The sequence below is a fragment of the Clarias gariepinus genome, chromosome 4 (genome assembly GCF_024256425.1).
Source record: "Clarias gariepinus isolate MV-2021 ecotype Netherlands chromosome 4, CGAR_prim_01v2, whole genome shotgun sequence".
In the NCBI taxonomy this organism is placed as follows: domain Eukaryota; kingdom Metazoa; phylum Chordata; class Actinopteri; order Siluriformes; family Clariidae; genus Clarias; species Clarias gariepinus.
The window spans coordinates 31,272,111-31,297,563 of record NC_071103.1 but is presented as its reverse complement, the minus strand read 5'-3'; the positions used below and the strand labels follow the sequence as shown (position 1 = coordinate 31,297,563).

General features: G+C 36.5%; 1 protein-coding gene across 2 annotated transcripts in view; it reads right to left on the bottom strand.

The window, feature by feature from the left end:
- col15a1a (collagen, type XV, alpha 1a) overlaps nt 1-25,078 on the bottom strand; it is an 82,756-nt gene extending 57,678 nt beyond the window's left edge. For both annotated transcript variants that reach the window (XM_053494114.1, XM_053494115.1), the window contains exons 1-2: nt 24,818-25,078; nt 24,643-24,719 (exon numbers count right to left, since the gene is read on the bottom strand). In XM_053494114.1, coding sequence (XP_053350089.1) covers nt 24,643-24,719; nt 24,818-24,831 — 91 coding nt within the window. In that variant the 5' untranslated portion in view covers nt 24,832-25,078. The remainder of the gene's footprint in view (nt 1-24,642; nt 24,720-24,817) is intronic.
- Nucleotides 25,079-25,453: the final 375 nt, after the last annotated feature.

Genomic DNA, 25,453 nt, shown 5'->3' with positions numbered 1-25,453 from the left:
TTTTGGTTTCTGATGCAACCCTAGTATTGTTATTCCGGGTCAGGTGCCCTGGGTGAAGGGCTTTAACTGAGATACAAATCTGTACATTCCACATGGTAGGTGAGAAGCCTACCACTGAGCCATCAATGCCCAGTCCTGGGATTAAACCTAAAATCTTTAAAATATTAAATTCTGCCTGTGAAATTTTGGCAATTGGTGCCCAATTTCAAATTCAATTGATTAGACTTTTGTCTGTTGTGCTACTGTGCATTGCTTTATTCAAAAACATGATTAAAGTGTGATATTTCCAGTGTGATTAAAATAATAAGGATTTAATTATTTTTTATTCTGTGTTTGTTAATGGTTCCTTATCCAATTTTATTTTTATAGGAAGATAGCCTAGGCAAGATTATAATTAAATTATAATCTTAAATTATAAATAATTATTCTCCATGTAATTTCAATAAAATATCCATATGGTATATTATTTATGGTATATTACAAGCAAAGGGATAATAGCTGTTTTCCACAGAGATTTTGACCACAGCAACATCCGACCAGATTTCCCAGACTGTTAAACATGTTATGAAATGTCCATTCAGACCATGGGCAAAATGCAGCCGGCTCTCATCTGAACAGCTGTCAAAGACAGTAGCTTCAGAGATAGGTCAATTAGCCTCCATGAGAACTGAGCCGGCCTGAGAATTAGGTAACACGATATCCTCAATGTTATCTAGGAACAGCCTTAATTTTCTGGTTTGTAAATTAACCTTAAATTATTGCAGTGAACTGCATCATCCAAGTGAGTCATCTAGCTGCGAGGAGCTGGGACTTTTATTGGACTGCGAATTTCTGAGGAAGACTGAGTAAGAGAGAGATTGAGTGTGTATAAGAGTGCAAGTCCAAGAGTGTCATTGTCATACACTAAGAACGTCTGTTTGCCAAATGAGGCAATGTGGAGGACAGAAATGTCTCCCGTCCAACATCATGGAGCGAGTGGATGTTCTAGTGGAGTAATTTGATATCTGGGTAATAGGGGACTGTGTGCATTACTTTAGCCGTTAACTTTTTTGTGTAAGAGGGGGTTTAAAGTGGTTGAAGGCTGAGGCTCTGCGCTAAAGGTTTAAACTTATCACCGTGTCGTCCATGAAGTGTTGCTGCACAGGATCATGCACTATCGATCATTTCCTGCAATATAGTCTGTCAATAAAATCCACCTGCATCATACACACGAGGAGTTGCTGGCATTATTAAGAGATGGCGTTAGGGGCTTTAAAGAAACACACGACAACTGTTATCATTGCACAATTAAAATAATCATAAAAAAATTCCAAACTGTGATCTGATCCTTCATGGTAGAAGAGCAGAAAGATTTTGTTGACCAAAGAAATTGCAATGCTCTCATGCAATCCCATTTCAGAGCAAATTTCTTATGAAATAAGGTCACTTCATGTAATGTGATGCCTAATACAAAAATTTTATTGCTCTCGTTTACTGCTGAGAAGAAGCCTTGAAGTAAACAAAAACAAATTGCATTTTAGTAGGATTTTATCATTTATTCCAGAAACAAAAAAACTCCAAACTATTGGTATATTGCAGGCTGGATTATTTAGTTCAGGTTAGAATGCACACAGCTGCCACTAAGAGCTAACCATGAAAAGCACACAACTGTTTGTCAATCTGTTATTAATTGAATACTAAATTATTATACGGATCACACCTGTTTCAACTCATCACAAGATGTTATGCAATGCTAGATCATTGAAAGCAGTAGACATGTAGTGCAATGTCCTGTCAGCAAAAGCTGCCCATCCTTAGAGTATTGCGATGTGATCTGGTTTGTGTTATAAAGTGACCTCAGTTTCAGGACATTGAGAAATGAGGCCAATTCAGTCTGTCTGAGCTAGCTGTTTCTGGCTAAACAGCTGGCCAATTATGACCCACCCACTAAAAATCCAGAGAGAAACAATTAGCCATTCAATTCCACGTCCTGGTAATCTTGGCAAAACATCTATCCCAACCCCACTGATAGACTTTGATCTGCAGCAAAGTGCATATTATAAATAACACATCAAAGTCAATGTTTATTTACAAATTGATTTGAATACACTTGTGTACTGACACATGTAATCATCTCGACATGGTTGCATTTTCAGATTAGCTTTGAAATACAGAATATTTTCAAATGGCCCTGCTTGGATCCCTTTGTGGCCTTGAGTAGCTTTATACAGATGTGGTAAAAGTCTCTTATAATTACTCTAAAACAAACAATATGTTGGAAAAAAAGTTAAAATTGACATTAAAGAAGAAAGATTCAGATTTGATCGATGATGGCTTTTCTTTCACCAAGGAGCCAATAAAAATGAGATAACTTTAGCTGAGGTTAGCATGTTACCTATGTTTGCTAGCATGATAACAACAAGAGTGCAAACCACCTGAATTAGCTGAATGCTAATAGCTACTGTAGTTGTATACACAGCCTAACTCTTTCTGTTACATCTGTTGAAGTTAAATTTGAGTTACACTACATATTGCCCTTATCACAAATATGGTTACAGAGAAGTGCAGTGATGTAGTGTGTGTAGTAGTAGTAGAGATTTTTTACTTGTTGTTAAATTGTTGTAAGAGGCCAGATTGAGGTGGTTTGGACATATACAGAGGAGAGATTGTGAGCATATTTGTAAAAGGATGCTGAGGTTGGAACTGCCAGGAAGGAGGTCTAAGGGAAGGCCAAAGAGAAGATTTATGGATGCAGTGAGAGAGGACATGAATTTAGTTGGGGTGAGAGTAGAAGATGCAGATGATAAAGTAAAATGGAGGCAGATGATTCGCTGTGGCGACCCCTGAAAGGGAACAGCCGGAAGACAAAGAAGAAGAAGTTGTTGTAAGTGAACATCAGTTGAAAAAAAAAGTTAACCACTCTAGTAAACTAGTAAGGTATTACTTTACACCTCTACATGTATAAATGCATTTTATATATAGTACTTTAGAATATATATTGGTTGTAAACAGTCTTGAGCTGATTGAGGTGCCATGCTTCCTAGTAATACTTAAAGCAAATGTACATTCTGAATCCCTATAAAGTTTATGTGTAAGTTGTGAAGCTGCTTACATGCACACCTAAAAACACACTCACTGCTTTCATTTAAACCTGCTCAACCTCTGACAAGCTTACGGGCGGCATTTCTGTGGTTTTATACCTCTTGCAAGTTTCTCTCTTTACCAGCCAGAGCTCAATGAAGCCTCAGTTTTTGGGATGTAAAATTATCCAGTGATTTTCATGTGTTTTCATTAAGGAAGTTAGAGCATGCAGGGAAAGGGTTCAGCCAAAAACTTACTTAAAGCAGAGAAAACAAATAGTGTCCACAGTGAACAACTGCAAACTGCAACAGATTTTCCTCTCTTTTGATTTTGAAGAAGCATTCTAGGCCATTTGGCTTAGGAGGGATACTAGAAACTGTGTGTACTAGAATGTAAAAATAGTCCGAGTAAATTACCAAGGTTCAAAACATCTCTAGGGCAGTACATTTAGGCATTTGGCAGACATCCTTATCCAGGGCAGCTTACATTTTTATCTCATTTTATCTCATTACACATTTGACCTGCCAATCAGTAGTCCAACACTGTAACCACTGAGATACCCCGTTTCTTGCAATGGCATTGTCATTGGACTTGTATTGTATAACAAAATGTAGTAAAAGACCAAAATTTACATCTTTAATTTCTGCATGATTCCACAATGTTAAAAGTATTTTTTTCATACATCTTTTATAACGCCTATCCTGATACTGGGTCACAGGGGCCTGAAGCCTAAAGCGTCTTTGGGTTCTAGATGGGGTACACCCTGGATACACACACACACTCACATGCTCTTTCCCACACTACTGTAATTTGGGAATGGCAATTAGTCTAATCTGCATGTCATTGGACTGAAAAGGAAACTGGATTACCCAAAGGAAACCCACCAAGCACGGGGAGAAGATGAACCCCAATCATGGAGGTGCAAAGCAACAGTGCTAACCACTACACCACTGTGCGGATTAAAAGTCAAACAACGTAAATATTGTGCTTGCTGAATTTTGCTATTTAAATGTCTTACATGTGGGTCATGAATATTTCATTTCTTATTGTAGTACTTGCCTAATATTCTAATGCCAATGCTCCTCACTGCATTTCTCAGTTGGCCAATTTAAACACTCAAAACCTTACTTCCACAATAAAGTAAACTTTCAATAAGTTTTAGTTATACTTCTCCTAATGCCTATAATCCCAATCCCAAACCAGTCCTCTGTCTCATGCTAAACTTCAAAACAATATGTACAGCTTTGCAGTCACTCCTCTAATCTGCTCCACAGAGGATGTAAAGTTATCTGCTCATTGTCAATGGGTAAACGCATATACTGTTTAATAAACATATGTCATTATTTAAAAAACAAGTAAACAGCAGATTACAAACCACAGGATATTTGGAGAGAGAACAGGCACACTTCAATACAACCCTCAGTTTGTAGACACAGTAGTGTGAAACCACAAGAGGAAATGGCATGAACGTGTGTGTACACACTCTGTATTGTGATGCAGTAACTTCACAATCAAAGGCGGAATTTGGGAGTGAAAACCATAGAAATGCTGCACCCGCAACTCACATTCACCCTTCCCTCATTATTTACTGTATCTAAAGCAATCCTCGAGTGAAAGGGCAGGATGGGATTTCAAGCTAAAGACCCACATTGTGCATGCGTTGAGGACTGGAGAAACTTTTTCTTTTTTTTTTCTCAAATTTTGTCCTACCTAATTCTGAGAAGGAAATGCTTTCTTAAACTATATAATGTTTATCTTTTGCATCTCAATCATAAGATGTCTGCTTAGTGAAAAAAAAAAAGAATTCATATTTACCAGATTGCACGAACATTGTCGGTGTTAAAGATACATAACATTAGGCATGTGAGGAAATCTTACTTAGCTAGCAATGTTTTAGACATTTTAATTCTAAAACAGTTTGTTTTTGTCACTGCTTTGCTACTACTCTATGTCTTTACCCACTATAAAAAAGGAGACATAAAATGATCCTATAACCACCTACAAGTTTCACACTTCAAATAATGCACCACATTATTCCGTGACACATAGAGCATAGCGTTTTATATTTAGCGTTTCTTCTTTGTACAATCTAAATGGTGAGCTTTACTGAGGACATGTAACATCAACAACCCACCGGCTGTGGGCCAGCAGACTAAAAGCAAAGGACCAAAGTAGAACTAAGGAACTTACAAACCCAGCCATAAAAGGGAGAAATGATATAGTGCCGATTTGGACCAAAACAACGAGCTGATACATGATAAATTACATGTCAAATGTTTACAGCCGCTTTCATCTTTACAGTTTGAATCAGCCAATGAAAGACGGCATTAAAGATGAACCTAACAAATGAGACCTGTTCTCAAGAATCAGTGTGGGCGTTGTTGGATTGTGTTCAATTTCATACAAATAATTCTAAGAAAAGGTACCAACGCTAACTCTGCCCCCACTTTACCCTTTGTAACTTTTCTCATGACTTGATTTGAGCAAATTGTTATAAATTTACGAGCATTAATCCAAGTGGAACAAATAATTCTTTACCTGTAAGCAAAACTACAGCATGCCATTACTGTACGTTTCCCATGGTTTTATAACGATGTAAATATTAAATCATTTCATCTGGCGCCTGATAAATTACCGTAGGCAAAAAAATAATAAAATGGTACCGTTATGTTTACTAGCTACTGTAATATAGGTAGAAATTATTGAAGCAAAACAATGCAGGGTTTGTGGGATTAGAGAAAGCACAGTTTGCATGAGGTGGTGTTGAGTGAAGGTTGTTTTAGGGCTTGTGAATGCACATCTGTGCCTACTTATATTACGAGCTTCTGACCTAATTCATTTGACCTGAATCAGGCTTGTTAAAGTTGGGAGGTGAGGTCATACCCTACAGTATGGCCTTATCCATGTTCATTTGGGGAAACCAACGGAGAGAATGAATAACTCAAAAACGTAAATGCTACAGTAAGAAGCTAAACGGATCTGTGTATTTCAATACTTATAATAGTCAAAGTGAATAAAATTCAAGTGAGAATAATGCATTTAAAATTTGTGAATAGTATAAGCCCACACACAAAGTAGAGCAAACAGTTCAAAACTGCACAAAAAGTTATGAAAGAATAGGAAAATTCCGGTTCTAGAAATGAATAGGCTTTTCATCTCTGGAAAATGTTTCAAAACATCCTGAATAATTGTTTACAGTATATTATAAAATGGAATGGTGTACATGCTGCTGCAAATTCATCTCAGAGCCATACAGTATGTGTAGTCATGCTATCAGTACACAGCCACAATATACCACATCTCTTTAGGCAAGTCACACACACACACACAGTCTATGCTGCTTTATTCTGTATACAGAGTCGCAGGGGGTCTTGAGCGTATCCCATGAGATTTAGGGGTACATCCTTGAAGCAGGGCACACGCACATACATGCTCATTCACACACTATGGGCAATTTAGGAACGCCAATAATCCTAATCTCCATATCTTTGGACTGTGAGAGGAAACTGGGTACCCCGGATTAAACCCACCAAACACAGGGAGAACCTGCAAACTCCATGCACACAAATCTGAAGCTGGAATCAAACCAGGACACTTGAGGTGTAAGGCGACTAACCACTAATACCACTATCTCACCTATGCGGTTTGACTCACAGTGAGATGCGGAGTTAGGCACAGTGAGTCGCCGCGATTGCCCGTAGACGTTCCGCAAAGTTCTGTAAAGATCGCAAGCTTTCGCAAGGACCGGCAAAAAAATGAAACATGTTTAATTTTTACATTTTTAACAATTTTTTTTTTTCGCGCGGAAAGATAGGGATAGAGATAGGGGTATAAGCCACCATGAGAGTGAGTAAATCACATTTACACAGGGTAAGGCCCAAAATGATGAGCCTGAGACTGTCTGGGTATGGTCATGTCAGGCTTGTTCCAATGGCCTAGTGCCTAGTTCACTGTAGTGAGAAAAGGATTCGATCCTGAGTTGACTAAGATGTGAGTTTTTTCTGTATATGTGAGCTGGAAAAAATGAGAGTTGAAGCACAAAGTGAGCCAAAAGACGAAGCAGTAGTGCTGCAGAAATTTGGACTGACTAACGAAAAGATCAAATAAACTGTGGATGGATGCTTGCACACAATGTTCTAAACTAGTTATATAATTATCTCGTAAATTACTCTGCACCAGCACCTTGTTTACCTTTCTTGAGAGATTTAAAGTGCTTTTGGCTTTTTGGTTTATTCATGGGCAGTGTGAAATTCATTTCACTCTAATTCAGACTAATAAGTGAGAAAGCATAGAAATCTCAAAAAGATTTTATATTGAAATCAACCTTAACCAGACATGTGCAGCAAACCACTTCAAAGTGACACATTAATTAAGAAAGAGACAAACTCCTTCCTCTATAAATGTTCTAAATGATAAGGGTTACTGAAGGCAGCTCCCTAATGTTTTGGGCTAATGATCTAAAACAACCTAAAAAGGTCTCTACACACATACCAACTCATGAACACACAAATATCTCTTATGACTTTTTAGTTACTTACTGATTATTAATATGATGCCTATATCTGCCTCCTTAACCATAAATAAAACCACCGCAACATATTGGAAATCTTTTGACCACTTTGTAATCTTGTGGGATCTGTTAAGTTCAAAGCTGTTACTCACACAGACGCTTTCTTATCTTTCTACACACACACGTGCACATGCGCGCGCACACACACACACTAGCTAGGGAGTATAAGAAAGGCTCTTCCTCAGTACATTCTTGTGCTTCTTCCAGAAATAAAAAGAAGCCACTGCAATCCAAATCTAAAGATCACAAAAGATATATACTTTATAAGATATATAAAGATATATACAAACAAACAAAAAAACAAAAAAATAAAAAAGTTTGTATTTGTAAGACATGAAATTAGTATTTGTTTACTCAGTGAATAGAACATTGTTTTTATTGAACATCTGGCACTGTTATGGGATTCATTCATTCTCCTTAGTTTAGTCGTATTCAATTCCTCCCCGTCACTAGGGGGCTCAAACATTAAGATACTACTACCACTCAGGTGGGAGGGCTAAAGACTATCACATGTTTCCTCTGAACTACGTGATGCCAGCCGACCGCATCTTTTCAAACTGCCCGCTCACGCACGTTGGGGGCGGAGTAACACACTCGGAGGACAGCGCTATCTGCCCCTTCTGCTTGCACAAGCTCACAGACACCCCTGATTGGCTGTAAAGTCGGGATTAATGTGGAAGCACTAAATTCCCCCCCTCCCCTTCCCTCTGAGAGAGCTCGGCCAATCAGATCTCTCTCAACCTCCAGCTGCGAGATGCAAATTAAAATTATGCAAATCATGAGCTACATGTATACAGTTCTTAAGTTCTCAAGAAAAAAAAAACTGTGACTCCTTAGTGTTCTACTGTACACCAAAGACTGGACACAATAAGCATCTTTAAACAACCATGCACACCATGTTCACTTACATGTATGTTCCACCCAATTACATAATAAGCTATACTTTCACAACTATAACTACACTGCCTGATGAGAAAAAGTTAAAGTGAGTTCTTTATAATATCTTTCAATATAACATACAAACCATTGGCATCTTGTTTTAAAGTTAATTAAAACATGAGACGGTCAAACACATTGGGTATGAATGTGAATGATGGACACACTGTTAATAAAAGTTAAATAAACTGGCATGTTCTCGAGGCTACTAAAAACATTCAATTCTATCTTAATTAAAAATAAAAAATAAAAAACAGCTGCAAAAGAATGCATACACATTGCACAGGGGAAGCTGACCCTTCACCCTTTGTCTAGAGTGAAAAAACCCCAAAACTTTTTATATGTGTGAGTTTGGTGCCAAGAACTAGAGGTCTGGAGGCCAGAACAGAGAAATCTGCTGTCGAGCTTGTAAGAAGAGGGAGAGAGACAGAGAGATTTGGGGGACACACACACACTGTAACCTTGTGAAATGCCCTTACAATGGAACTTTAAACATATAACACTGCTGACCTTTATTAGTCTATGCACTACTTACATTTCCTCTATGTATAAATAGAATAAGTTTAACAGTTAAAACATTATGAACAAACATACACAGAAAAATGTGCAGTCCTATTAATAGCCAGTATAAATACACTTAATTTCCCAGTAGAGCTAACCTGATGGGAGTAGTGCCCAAACTATCCTGTTGCGTTAAAGCTTTAGATAACATGACAGTGTTTATCATCTTCCAAGTATTAAGTATTTTTCAGAGAAACAGCATGGCTGAAATCATGTAAACGAATCACACTTAGCCAGAAAAACCATCTGAACAACACATGAATAACTGATCTCATCATAGAACGCTACTGTATGGTAAACTACTCAATGTGTTATACTTCTTATACAAGACAGAGACACAGTAACAGTAAAATACATTTCAATTTCTACTCATAATTAACCTTTTAAATTGAATAATTAAAACTTTGCATGAATATAAATTAACACTGTAAAAAGGTATTAGGAAAAATCCCCAAACTAAGTATAAGATTTCTTGTCTTGTGAACGTTCGGGCACATACTGTAATGTGGAAACTGATCATTGTATTTATAATGAATTAATTTCATATACTGTTATATCGTGAAGTAAAGTAAACCTAGAAAGATACAAATCAAGTCATAAAAAATAAATTGCCATATAGAGAATTTCTGACATTAAGATTCTTATAAACTCTAAAGTATCAGCCAACAATCCTAGATGACTTACATCTGTGTTTGAGCAGCTGTAAAGCCATATACAGTACCTAAACATATGGTTTACGAAATAGCAACACACATTGCTGAAAACCCTGGTGCATTGCCCTTAGAATGTAATCTTTCAGCTGCAGACTTTTGAGCTTGACTGTGAAACTTTTTAAACAATGTTTGGAGAAAGTGTTGACTTAGAGAAGACAATGAGAGTTTAAAGGTTGGTGTGAATTTGAGAATTCTTTTAAATGTTAGAGACCAGGGATGCATGCCTGCAGGTTGAGGAATGATTAAATAAATAAAAACGATCGGTATTAATCCAAATCAAAGCAGTTACTGGGTTACTTTTATTACCCAGATATTTATTGTTGTGGCTAAAAATGTAATCAAGTTACTTAGATGGTCTCACAGTTTACACCTTTTCTCAGAAGGTCGTTACTATTTCACAAATGGTTTGAAAGCTCATCATATTTCTTAGATCTTCTTGTAGCTCAGCAAGGTTTTCTCCAAGTGCTTCAGTGTTTTCTTAACTAATCATTGCTTCAGATGTTTTTAATTGGTTCCTTGTTGTTGTTCTTCTGTTTCTTCTCATACCTTTAGTAGTGTATCAACATTCCTCAGATGTTCTGGTTATTCGCTATAGTTCTGCAGATGCTCTTGTAGTTTACCACCAATCCTCGGAAATTTAAGGAATTCATAGCTGTCCTTCAAAAAATGTTATTCAAACAGTCCTGTAACTCATCCTCAATTGTTTTAGCAAATTTGCAATGTTCTTGAGATGTTTCTCCAGTATATGAATGTATCTTAGATGTTCTATTCTTTCCATAAATGCTTCAGTTGTTTATACCTGCTTATCAAAATCCCCACAACAGAATTATCTGACATCTTAAAATTCAGAATAGCCATAGCTCAGTAGGAGTTTTGTATTTAATGTTATTGTTCAGCTGGAAGCATTTTATCAGTGACTTATTTTCCAATAGAGAAGCTAGTTTCCTGTAAATGGTTCTGATAGACTCAAACTCATTAAATGGCTATTTTCCAGCTTGTGCCTTAGAAAAATTTCTAGCGGAAAATGCGTAATACTGAGCACTATGAGTGAAACCAGCTGTCCTGAATGGTTAGACACCTCGTGGTTAAATAAGCGTGGTCCCTGCCAGAACATGATGATTCTCTGCTGACATGTCAAGACCTCAAAACTAGCAGTTAGTACCAGAACAGCAAATTATGACACAACCTCTATACCATTCTACACATTATTATATAAAAAAAAAAATCAGGGCTTTTACAAGTGAAATTGCTTGCAAAAGAAATGCAAACCTCAGCTAAAAATGGTTGTTAAAGTTGCTAAATGTGGTTTTAATGAAGAAGCTCTGTGGAGGGTGTCTGGTGTGTCAAGAAAACGAAATGTCTGCCAGTACGATAATTACACGGCTCTGTCATATCCTGGCATGTTTCTACAATTTTGGAAACAAAATTTAAAAAGCTGGTTTGTTTTTGGCAGTTTACCAGAAGCTTATGTGTTTACTCAGACCGCAAAACAAATCTAGGCAGTCCTTGACTTTGTGAGCTTATATTTTGGATTTTACAGATAATTTTATTTATTTATATCACCTACTATAAATTTTTTGTCACATCTCAGCTGTACAGTTCTTTCTCAGACCTAAATGTCCAAATGAGGAACACTGGCAAGTAACATCTATGAAAGGAAATAAAGACAAAAAAACAACAACAACAACAACTGATAGTGTATTCCTTCCTCCTCAGAAAAGGGAGGCATATGGAAATTTGGAGTGTACAGATAAAAGAAAATATTCAGAATTCATAATCATAATACTATGGAATGAAATGTACATTGGATTTCTTTGTAAAACATCTTACTGGTTACAAATATTACAATTCAAATGAAAGCTAAATGCCTACTAAACTACATTTATATCCTGCAAATTCATTAGCACTTTGTTTACCCATCTAAATAAACCTATGCATGCTTTATCTATCACTTGTCAATGGTAAGCTTTGAGCAATACAGAAAATGCAAGTATCTTACCAGGAGCAGACAATTTCAAAGCTTATCATTAGTCTCGTAAATCTACATGTTGAGCATTTAAATGCATAGACAGCATGCCAGTTACTGTAGATCTTTGATCTTGAACTTGTACGCCTATTTTTGTACTCTTACATGTTAGCTTCCAGTCATAAATCAGCATACTGTAAGAAACTGGCGAGAATAAAACTTTGTACATATTTTTGGCTAGGTGTCTCTTCATACTCAACCTGCATTACAAGAACATCCCCAAGGCCAGGGACGTTAGAGCCAAACCTGAACTTCTATTTTGAATGTAGGTGTAAAATCGATTGACATTTACAGCAGATTTCAAGCACATTATAAAGATAATATGCTTCCTTTCTTACTGTAGCTGCAGTCTAACATTTGAATGATGCAAATGTTTTAAAGAAGGCCCTACGCCCATGAACGATGATCCCGGCTGTGGTGGCTTGGATCCCACTGAATACATTTCCATGAACATTTAACAAGTGGAATGCATGATCCTTGAAATTGTTAATGCCACATCCCTGGCCAGTCCTGACCTTGCTACAATCCATTTCCATGTGTTTAGGCCATTATAGGTCTTCCTTGGAGGCCAGTGTTTCAGCAAGCGGTCTGATCATCGCTCTGATGGTATCCAAGAACTAGTTAGCATAAGTGTAGCAGACCGCCTGTGTATTTAAGACAACAGCCTAATGAACAAGCATTAGATCAAGAACTTATCCCCTTTTTTGTTTCAATGATTTCTTTTGCTGTTTTAAACAAGCCTTCATCTCACCCATGCTACCTTCCTTTTCATTACCCTCTCTTCTTAACTTTATTCCTCCATCCATCTTTCACATTTATTTTCATTCATTTAATATTCTGACTTTCCCTTTACTTGCACAGCCAAAAAGAGCTAAACCACCCACATAAAAGAATAAAAACTCTGGCTACACTTTAATTTTAGGCTTTTAATATAAATTTTCGATTAACGTTATTGATGAATGGTGCTTTGCATGTTAACCACATGATGACAGACATATTCATGATTCTTCTGTCTTAAAAAAAGCCTCATCAAACTCATACAAAGGCTTTTACTATTTTGAACAAGTAAAAAACAGGCACAAAAGAAACAAAATGGTAAAAAAAAAATCCAAGTAAGTCAGTATATTAGTTCATATTTGATCCCCTAAAAAAGGCTTCGGATTTGGAATTGGACATGAAAGTTACCCAACCACAAAACCACATGAAATATGACACTTTCAAAAAGGAATGAAGCTAATCCAAAATCATAGAACTGACACTGCTGTTTTTTTTGTTATGGACTTGGTATGGTTTATGTTTTGTGGCTCTTTGATTTAAAACAGTGAAACGGCTACTGTGTCAGAGTTTCTGCTCACTCCTTTGACACAGACCAATTGGTAAAATGCATTCTTTCCATTGTTTTTGGTAGGATAACGTATCAGTTAGACACAGCTAACCACTAAAAATAGAACAAACCCTTCTTTTAAGGTATGAGATACAGAACCATATCAACTGCAATAAAGGAAGTTTAATCTCTCAGGCGATTAAGGTTTTTTTTTCTTTATGTCAGTTGGAAGAAAAGCCAGGTTAATATAATTTTCTTCAGTGCATACAGAATGCCAATGCGTGAAAATTTTCAGTATATACCACATACAGGATTAAAGAGGATTAACGAGTTTACCACCTCTAACATATATGAATTTTAAAAGATAATAAAAAAAATCTAAATATGTAATTTGCCACACAAAATAATCACGATTACTGCACTCCTCCCGCCCCCGTATTTAAAAAGGTAATAGCCACCTGCTGACAATCATGCATAATTGCACATTTTCCCCTCCCTAATCATGTGGCAGATTTTTGAAATCAGATGAGAAGATGGTTATAAGTAGCGATAAAACTTAATTTTTACAGTTAGGAAGCAGTAAATTCAAAGGCAAGCACATTTGTACTTTTGCTTATGTAGAATTGTAAATGGAGGACTTCCACTTTACTTTGGTACTATTTTACTTAGGGTAGCGCTAGTTTTACCACCTCTGGTTGCAAACCTTTCACATGTTTAATTAAAATATGTCGCTTAACTATAAACACGTGCCATTTGGTCATCATTTATTCATCCTTTCATCTTCAAGTTTACAGTGGATCAAAGGAACACCAGGTACGAGTTGGAGACCCACACTGGATGGGATGCCAGTTCATCACAGTACACAATACACATTAACACCTAGGGGAGATTAGTGCAGCCAGTCCATGGTTTTTGGGTGGGAAGGGAAGAATATGGAGACATAAAGTGTAGCTCAGGATTAAACTAGGGAGCTGCAAGCTAGGGGGCAGAAATAATATCCTCTCCACGAAAAATTACACACATATTTGTAAGTTGAATTATCTTACTGTGGTAATACTGTATATAAAGGTGGATTTTAGTGAAGTATGAAATTGTTGTAAATTAATTGGGATTAAATTCTATCTAGACAAGTTGCAGTCAACTACAGTAAAATGAAATTTTCTAACCCAATCTCTGTACTGACAAAAAAACTAACAGAATGCATTAAATTCAGTAAGTTGTTCAATAATTGTCTATGCAAATCTATTTTTTTTTTTTTCGTATTTCGTAAACATTAAAAAACAAATCACAAAATCTCTACATTTCCTTCTTTTAGAGATGAGTTTTAGCCTTTTTGGCAATTCACCTACAGGCATTGTTCAGCTTCTGGAGAAAATCTTCTCACTCATCCTGTCAAAGCTGTGCAGTCATTTAGCTGTTTAGACAGAACTGACAGTTGGCGGATGGTATTTCTTACTAAAACCTTCAGAAGTCTGCTGGAAATAAAACCTCGCTGCTAGAGAAGTGTTTTACAGCTACAGGGCATACTGTTTTGAAGAGTTTTCCAGTGTTTTTTCCAGGATTTTTCTTTACGTCATTTGGAATCATAACCAATTAAAGTTAACTTCCTGCATTTGCTTCTCACACAATTGTAACTGTATTTCCACAGTTTATTGGGTTTACAGAATAATTGTTTTGTTTTGTTTTTTAGGAAGAAAAACAGACTGGTTTGGAAAAATGTCTATATTTTGCCTATATTTCAGTACTGTTCTGTAAAATGCATAATTTAAACTCTAAATATTCAACAATATAAGAATCTGGAGGGATATTATACATAATATTTACACAAAATAGGCCTAAATAAACTGAAATCTGTTCCTATACAGTAGTATGCACTAATTATGCATACTCATTGAATATCTTTTAGACAGTTATAAATACTATAATAATCATACTGAACATTGTTTCAACACACTTAATGGTGTTTGACATTCTAGCATACAGTTGTAAATGTACAACGTACTGTATGTATGCCTATCCAGTGTAGCCCAGTAGAGACTGCATTCCCTTTTTTTTTTTAACTTACCTGGCAAAGCATGGTTTTTGTGCCTCATTAAAATTAAAAGTGATCATAAAATAAATCGAGTGACTAATTTTGGGTTGGAAACAGACCACAGTATAACAACTCTTCCTAAAAGCTCTCTCAAAAGCCACTTTTAATGTTTGCTGAGGAGCCACATAAATACTTACACCAAATCAGTGCCTTAATCATGACTTGGCGTATGGCTTTGACTACATTTCAAGAACTAATAACCTCAGAACTTTAAATAATCTTACCTATATCACAAGGAAGCAGCCCTTTAACGAGGCCTTTAACGGTTTAATCAAAAAACAGAGCAAAGCAATGCTAAAGGAAACAATTTAATTAGAAATTTAGATATTGCTAAATAAACTGTTAAATAGGACAACAGCATATGTCAACAGCACAGGAAATATTTGCATGTGTGACTAACTTTAAGGAGAAGTATATAAACGGAGAAATAAAACTGATTAGGAAACTTTTCCCACAAGGCCAAGGCATGAAATGGCATACAAGTACAGATGCCATTCCCACAGTATTACAGTAATGTCATAAAAATGAAACACAGCTGCTACACATCTGTCTGTCTGTCTGTCTGTCTAATTATCCGTACTGTACTTTGCTTGCATCTCTCTAACTTTTATCAGAATAAGAATACTTGAAGAATCATTGTTTAAAGTCACATCACGTTACTATTTTTAGGTAGAATACACACATTTATAGTACATTACAGGCTTGAACTTTGAATTTCAGAAAAAGTTTTAAAAAAATACAATAAACAACCATAACTGTCTATATGGTGGTTAATGCTCTGTTACTATGTATAGTAAAAATATTTTTGTATTCACATTAACTGGTGTTTAAACAATCAGAAAAGGTTAAGGTTTTATTTGAATCAATATGGTTTAAATCACTGAGCCACGGGAGAAGACATTGTGCGCACTATGGAGAAAGTATTCGGACATCTGCAAACAAAGTTGAATCAATACCCTAAGGAAGGTACAAGATATCCATGGGTGTTGTATCCCCCCCCCCCCCCCCCCCACACACACACACACACACACTATCTGCCCTCTGCAAATCTTCATTTTATATATACTGTATTTATATGGTGGCCCTAAGCCTCTTCTACAGATGATGGTCTAAATTGTGTATCTGAAAGTGTTTGGAACACTGTTTGCCATGAGTTGTTATATTACAAAGCTGTAACTCCAAACTGATTTAAGGTACTCTTCTATAAATCACTGCATTTATATTGTGGTGGAATAACCTACACTATATACACTACAGATCTTCACATTATCTTTACAACCCGCTATTCTCTATTCACAAGTTAAGTATACCTACTGTATTATTACAGACACTGGAAGATGAAGGCCAGTCGTTTCTTTATTTAGGACTTATACTGGCTATCATTTTAATTAAGGTGGACAAATCTCTGGGCATAAAGTGACCCAACCCATGACATAACTAAACTGTCTAAAATAACTTGTTGAAATAAAACACACAACCTTCAAACATTTTTTTTTTAAGTTTTCCAGATACTGATTAAGATCAAAAGCTTACCCGTATAATACTGAAATATAGATGTCTTATTTTTTTGGCTGTTTATCAGAACAGAGACACTGCATCATAACAAATACTTTACGAAATGCAGACCCAATATCTGTTCCCACCATTTCCTTTTCCTCACTGATTATTATCAGCACCCTATACTTCATCCACTGTAACTGCTTTCATGTTCCAACTCACTCAACAAACTTCAGAGGAAACTTTACTGCCTTAGTGTATAGCGATGTGTAGATCCAGTGTAGGTGGCCAGGGTCATATCCTGTTTCTTTGCCAATCTGAAAACATGCACACCTGCTGGAACTTCCCCTATTGTGCCGGATGAACTAAAATTTTCCAAATAGTCACTCTATCCAGACTAGATAAAAACAAGCCATAAATATCCCTGCATTTCATATGGATTGATGTCTGTTCGAGCTTTAAGTATGGCTAATTTACTGTCTTAAACTGTTGACAGTCTATAAAATTATACATAGATAATCTTGCCTAAATTTACAAATTATTTTATATGTGCAAAATATGTCCATTTCTTTCCCCATAAACATTAATCACTTCAAACCAATCTCTGGTTTTCCAGCTGAATTGATACTTGATTTATAACAACTAAATTGAAACATAGAACTATTTAGCAGAATCTTTCCATTCATTCATTTTCAGTAACAGCTTTAATCTTCTCATCACATGATACTTACACCTAAGAGTAATTTAAGCATAGCGAATCCACATACTAGTATGTCCCAAAGGTACCATTTAATGGCAACTGATCATGCAACACATGAAGACTGAGTGGAACAACAACAACCCACCATCAGGTGTCAACAACTTAACAACTCCATAGAGTTCATATGTCTGTCACTTCAAACCAGTTATAAATACTCTTCAAGAAACTTTAGTGTGTCAAACTGCCATTAAACAGCACCTTTGAGACTACTATGTCCTGGATGACTGAGAATATCTACACACTTTCACCTATTAACATATTTTTTTAGAAAGAAACCAGAGGGTTTAGCGTATTTTTCCTAGATTAATACTTGTATAGAAACCCATGAAACTGATCTGTGGTGATTGTTGTTTTATTTTATTCTTTTATTTTTGTAACCCAAGCTCAGGAGCGAATCAGGGTCCCTGGAGCCATGACACAGCAACACTACCCACTGCACCACCATGCCTCTATGATTCAATCTTTTCATTTAGCATAAAACAAACTTATCTCCCAGAGTTTGCAAATATTTCTAAGGAACCTTAGTGAAACTACAAGGGGTGTTCAAGTCAAAGTGGGACATTCAAATGGACAGATAAACAGTTCACTGTTTTAGAGTAAAAACTTCCCAATGCACTTATACCAGTGTTTCACTAGTGTTTGGATACCATCAAGGTAGAAAGTTTTTTCAGTACGCCAGAGTCATGATCAGACTGCCTGCATCTGAAACTCTGGCCTCCCAGGAACTCCATAAATGGCCAAATCATATGGAAATGGCTTGGAGCGAGGACTATTTGGGGAATGTGGCAATAAGTCCCAGCTGAGTTTCTGTATTGTGCAAGTGAATTGAGTGACTGTTGAGTGTACAGTTTTCACAGACAGATGTGTTTCTTCCGCAAGTTGGGTATAAGTTATCAATTGATTTTTCAAGGATCCGGCATTCCACTCATTGAACGTTCTTTGGGTATGACTGCAGTGGGCTCTGAGCCAGGAACATCATTCACGGATCGTTAAAAGGTTTTTACTATTTAAATGTTTTAGTTTGGGTCTCATCACCATACTGTGCTTGTCTTTTGTAAATGTCAATCATTTTTATGCATTCATTCATGAAAACTCCGGATTTGACTCATAATAGGAAAGGTGTGTAGTTCCAATAAGGAATAATATCCATAAATAAATCCTTTTTTTGGGGGAAGGATTTGAACTGTAAATTGTCTCCAAATACCTATACAAGTGATGTTTCATATTATTGACATAATTGTGTTTATAAACAAACTGCAATCATAGTAATGATATATAATAGAGAATACATTATGGTGATTTTTTTCAGTGCTAATTGTGTCACCCATTATTAAGAACAACTTACTTAATGCTAAAAATTTTTAACTTATATTTCCAACAGTTATAATGTGTCATGTCGATTATGGAACAATCCTGTCATGCATTTCTGTTTTACTTTTCTCTATCTTCATTGTTACTGTATATGTTGTAGTTTTCTATCAGCTCCCCTGCTGTGCTGCTTCGCATGGTGCAATGTTTTCCAGAGCTATTGTTTGGATGTTCCTGTTGAGCTCAGACAACCATCAGGGAGTGGATTAGCAACAGTCACCATTTGTGCTCGACAACAAGGGGATATGTTGCTTGTAAAATGCTTTGTTATGATGTCCACTTACCCGAGAATTTCCGTAACATATACAACCTCAAAATACATGGCCTAACAACGAGTATAAAATCTGACCTAAGAGGTAGGTGGCAGGGTCACTGCTACAGTAAGTTCAATGAGCAGATGCAGAGCAGATGAACTTGTGACATTATTTAGGCAATGCTCAGGCCACTACAAACATAGAATGCATCTGCTCTGAAAATCAACAGACAACAGGATATCATTAATGGGCTCAAGGTGCAAAAGAAATGGTCTGTATAATCTTCACACAGGATCAAATAGAATAAATACACTATGATGCTATTACAGTTAATAGTTAATGTTCAAAGATAAGTATAGTTTTTGTTCAGACTGGCAATTAAACAGAACAAATATAATATGGAAATCTTTCCCCATTTTTTCATGGAAAAAAATTAGTCTTTTTCTTTTTTCTACAGCCCATGTTTGTTCTCCATTGAGGACTTTCTTTGGATACACTTAGATTTTGTCCTTCATTTTTTCCAGAAAGAAATATATTTTTGTGCTGCTGAGAAAAAAATCTCCCTCTTGTGCATCCTACATTGATTAATAATACTGAAACTAAAACACAGCTGGCCTTCACACATTACATTCACTTTTTATTTGCAGCTTGATATTACAACAGCTGTTCTAGAAGCGTAGTATAACACATTATGGTCATAAAATATTACTGCATTTTTCACATCTTCACAATCTTCCTGAACTATTAGAAATCCTACTTACACACACCATAAACAAAAGACCAAACTGTAACTCACATTAAGAAGCTCCAAATACATCCATATCTGTTTCAAAAGTGGTTCACCATGGAAATACAATATCATTAAAAAAGTAAAGGTCAAGAAGCGCTTGTATCAAGTTCTTCATTTTGATTCTTAATGTTCTATATCTTCTCCAAATGTCTTTGAGAAACATAATACTAAAGTCAGGGTAGAAGTTATTTTTGGCTGACACACATGGGTCTTTCATTATTTAAAAAAGGATGATTGTTTCCCCCCCTAACCACTTTTTAAAAAGTTCTGTCAGTGAAACCTGATACCAGCACTTGCTAATCAGACAGCTCCCAGATTTCCATTTACTATCTGGCTTGTATCTGGCTGGACTTACGTTTCCAGCTATATACTTGCTGGCACGGACTTTTATACTTCATTAATAACTTGTCAATTTTGAAAAATTCATACAGAAATTTCCCAGATCTCTCTAGCCAAAAGCAAGTAGTTAAATATAAAGGCTTTGGGAAATATGCTATGGTTTTGTGTTAGTAGCTAAAAAGTTGAATAATATGGCTAGAAGGGAACCACTTCCGGACAGTGGAGAATGGACCTGAACAAGTAAATGGAGAATGTATCATGGATTATATCACATTTACACTATAAAGGGATCATCCAGGTTTTCTTTAATGATTAAGGTATCATTAAGGTATTTTTATGATTTTTCTTTTTAATAGCATGTCCACTCTTGTAACTTACAAAATTGGACAGTGCAACTTACAAACCATTTATGGTGATAGATTGAGTCTTGTTTTCAAAGGGTGTACTTTACATGTACATCACATTCCATAAAAGCTTCTACAAGATGTAAAAGCCACCATTATCATTGATCACATGGATGCAAACTTAATGAATAATATTTTGGCAAAAAAAAAAAAAACATATAATAATATATGTTTCTAGACCTTTCATGCTGTTCTGCTAGGCATTTCACCTTTGAAATTGTCTCCTCCTAAAGAAAAATCAGGCATCCAGCTAACCACCTAACAATTTCTGCTCCACTTACATCCTTGGAATCAATGAGGGATGTGACTATTGAGTGTAGTCTTAAGTAGTCTTAATATAATTAACAGGCATCGTTAATATGGTACGGAATAGGAGTTGAACAACAAGATACAAAGTAGTTATATGTAACAAGGCAGGTATAAAGGTTTAAGAACATAATGGACACAAGAGGCCCTCTGAATGATAAACTTTTTTTGTGCACAAATTGGCTTTTTAACCAGGAACTAGGAATTTAACTAGGAAATATAGCCTGTCTAGCCATTATGTACGGTATGATATTTTGCAATTGTAGAGGTATTGAAGTGCTAAAATACTTTATAAGACTTTACAGTGATGTATGCTAAATAAAGACTTTCCTTTTTTGCTAGGTCAAAGTTAAATGCATAGCCCTTTAGCAGAAGTGCTAGAGGTGCCTCCTTCTGTATGTCTGTTTCCATAATTCGGGTCAAATGAGGACATTTCAGCTAAAACCAAATGAAAGAATTATTAATTTGATGCAGTGCTCCTGGACAAAATGCTTATTAAATTAGAGACTTGAGGATCTGCTGATAATCTGTGGGTTTCGGTCAAGCCAGGAGCAGCAAAACAGTACTTTGAAAACTTAAATATGCTAACTGAGAAACTGAGACTAATGACGCCTCACTGACCACACACCAAGCAGAGTGTGTGAATTACCATTAACACCACTGCAAACCTCAAACATGTGAATCAAACAATCATTTGAATCAGAAAAGTCTTCACAGTCCTGTGAATACACAGCAATGTGGTTTCCACAGCAACAGCTTTATTTCATGTGTGTTTACAGCTGTGGCTGGAAATATTTGTCCTCAAATGGGCTGCCTGGCAAATACACAACACTGCTGGCTGTGTTCTCCTGCATGATGAGTCATAAAACTACAGAAGTCAAATGTCAACCATACAACAGCACAATACTGCAGTACAGTATTAAGGATCGAATGCCTGACATCACAAACTGACACAAAGACTTCTTCTCCATAATCTTTACCATCAAGAGCTCTCCATAAGGAATGCACAAAAACAATAAAGGCCACACAAACTCTTGAGGAAGCATTTCAGCATAAGACTGGGATTTAAAAGCACTGCTTAAAGTCGCAAAACTCATTGGTTATAAGATGCTGATTAATTTTCTCCAACAGCACAGCTCAGAAATGTTCTGGCTTCATTTAAAGTAAGGAAATATTGAGACAAATATGCTCATCCTAATATTTTATTGCTTCTCATTTAAAGGGACTTTCTGGCCAATGCTTGGCGTCAGCTGTGTCTAATAATAAACAGATTAAAACACATGTTGATAATTAAAAAGGTATTTTTTTTTATAAGAGGAAAGATATAAAAGGAATAAAACACTTTAGGACATGCTGTTACTAAAAAATAATCACTTTGTGGTAATACAGCACAACACTGTTATTTATTTTTCTATAACAGCACAGTCCATTTTGTCGTATTCTATTGGAACTCTCAATACCTAATTAATAGCCTAATAGTATGATTTAATCTCCCCTCAACCAAATATTCACAAAAATGTGTCCTTAAACCTTACTTCCACTACCCCAATGAGTAGTCTAAAGACTACTTTGTCTCTAATATAAAAGACAAACTGGCATGTTTACACCAGTTGTGTCAAGGGGAAAATGTTTTAGCAACACTTCTATCATAACGGCCTTGCTATCAAAATATGCTAAGGTCAATTGTGTGATTCCTTGGCATGCCTCATTCCTCTATGCCTGAAGCCAGTCATTCGCAACAGGGCCCGCTGTGAACTCATAACGTTATTTTACGGTCTGAACACAATCCAGCCTTTGTAGGTAATGTCACATTTAATGGGTTATTAAATCGTCCCCACTCTTTAGCATAATATCTATTTAGCTAGCTTGTCCTACAGATTTATCATGGACTGAATTTGGCCACCCATCAATCATTACAGGCGTAATTTGTGATTAAAATCACTGGATGACTTTCATTGACATTGACCCTGAGGCATGCAGCCAATGTTGATTTATCGGTCCATGATCACATCTTTTAACTGAATATCAGGGAAAAGTAAAGGTGCATGCTTAATTTGCTAGTTCTGACAGATGAGTACATAGCTGGTGAATATATCTAGATTAGTCGATGCGCTTTCAGCAAAATACATGCCATGCTCATCAACTTGGTAGACACATATGGTAAGCGCTAGTAAAAGGAAATGGTTTTTAAATTCTGGCTACTAATCTACATCATAGACAAGCTAAGTGTTAAAGGACAGTAAAAAGGTAGGCATGACAACTTAAATATTTCAATCCATTGATTATATTACTATATATTACCGATATTACTGATTATATTAGACAAAATAGACAATACCTTAAACTTTCAAAGATAGTCTACCAATTTGTCTAGTTTGCTGAGTTTTTTTTTTTTTTTTTACAGCTGGCAGCTGGATAGCAGGGAGAACACCACAATCTAAGCACCTGTACCTTTTTTTTTTCTTTTTACAGAGCAGAGATACTGTAACTGAGTGGTTAGGGCACAGGGCTACTGATAAGAAGGGCATGAGATCACAGCCCTGCACTGAGCAAGGCCCTAAAATGTTAGGTCCCATTAAAAAGATTAGATAAACCTGATGTGTACTTAAGTAACTCAGTCTGGATGATACCAAATGCCATATATATGTAGCAATCAGATAAAGCAGGTTTGTTTCTCTGTCCATACCATTATAGGTTGTCAACTTCATCTTTAAAAAGTTGAACCACCTGCAATGAGTAAGGACCCTATTTATTTGTGTTTTGCTTAAAATTTATTATTAAGTCATATGAATGAAGAAACCATTTGCAACATTTAATCCGCAGTAAAACATGTAATACATTTGCAAAAATGTATCAAATGTTTTATTTATAAAAACCTTTAGGGAAAAACACACCTTGCTGAGTACATGCCAGGATTAGATGCTGTATCAACCACCAGATGCTTTATCAATCATGCCACTGTGCTCTATCAACACCATCCATGGCTAACCTTCAAACTCATATCAGGAACAAATATGCCATGATTTTAATTATAATATGTGGCAGCACTTAGATTAAGTAGCAGTAAAGTCTTTTTTTTTTAACTAATGGGGAAACTCATGTGGCCATGCCAAAACCTAGCACACCAGATTGAACTACTCAGCTATTCAGTTAAACAGAGTCGAAGTGGGTGTGTTAGAGCAGAGGAAACACTACGGCATGCAGTACATGCAAGAGGTAGCATAGGGTCTGGACTGGGAACGATGATGAAGTTCATCATTCTCAAAACATTTGGGCAAAACACAAGGGAAAACAACGCACGGTGCGTAAAAACGCATGATTTCCATGCAAAGCTTTAAAACAAACATGAAACGTGACAAGGTTTGAAATATGTCCTTTTGTGTTATTCTCATTGGGAATAAACCCTGAGAGAGAGAGAGAGAGTTGATTAAGTATGTCTATACAAAAATGTTTTTCATTCATTCATTCATTCACCTGGACAAATTGTCAAATATGAAACTTTCTTAAACTATTTCAGGTTCAAACTTCACCTTATCGATTACTGGGGCGAAACACTTAGAAAGCAACTGTAAAGTGATTATAAGACAATTCACCCGCCGCTGTCCTGTGGGTAAAAAGTGATAACGTGGAAATGTGACGTACCGTCCTGCAGCTGGAACGCGCTCGCGGGGTGGAAAAGCCACAAAGCTGCGAGATAGAAACAGCAGCCCGGCGGCACTCTGGTGACAAGACAGAAGTGAAAAGATGTCATCCCTTTTTAAAAAAAAATCAAATAAACAAATGCAATCAATTCGAAGCGGGGATTTATTAAATTCACCTTAGGGAAGGCATATCTCCGCGAGTCGTGTCTCCGCGCTCACGTGCTCGTGCAGCAGAAGCCCGTGAGGCGCTGTGTGTGTCCCCGCACCGAGGCTCCGCGCTCCGCTCCACTCCGCTCCGCACCTTCAGGAGCTGCTCCCGAACAAAGACAGCCTCAGTTCAACCTCAGCTCAATCTGCCCCCTCAAAAACACTGAAATCTGACTCCCGGGCTCAAGCTGTGGACCTCCACCTTTATCCGTTCCCACATTCTCACTGACGCACGCCATGTCTCCTCCTCAAAGGCTGACGATAAGACAAGTCTCCCAGTTTATCTCCCCAAAAATGTCTGCGCTTTGCAAAGCATCATATCGATCATATTTCATTTAGCTTGGTTTTGAAACTTTTTAACAAGGTGGATACTGATACCATTTTCCATCTCAACATAGAATGAGTTTATTATAATCCACCTTTCCCAATATATGTCACGTTAGGCAAACGGTTCACATTACACTGATTTATAGGAAACATAAATCCCATTCATTCCTAGATTCCCACGTAGATTTTTTTGTGTTGTTTAATAAAAAATGGCATGAGATTAAAGTTATAAGACCTTTATATAGCCTGCATATCAAAGTTAACTTAGATTTGTATAT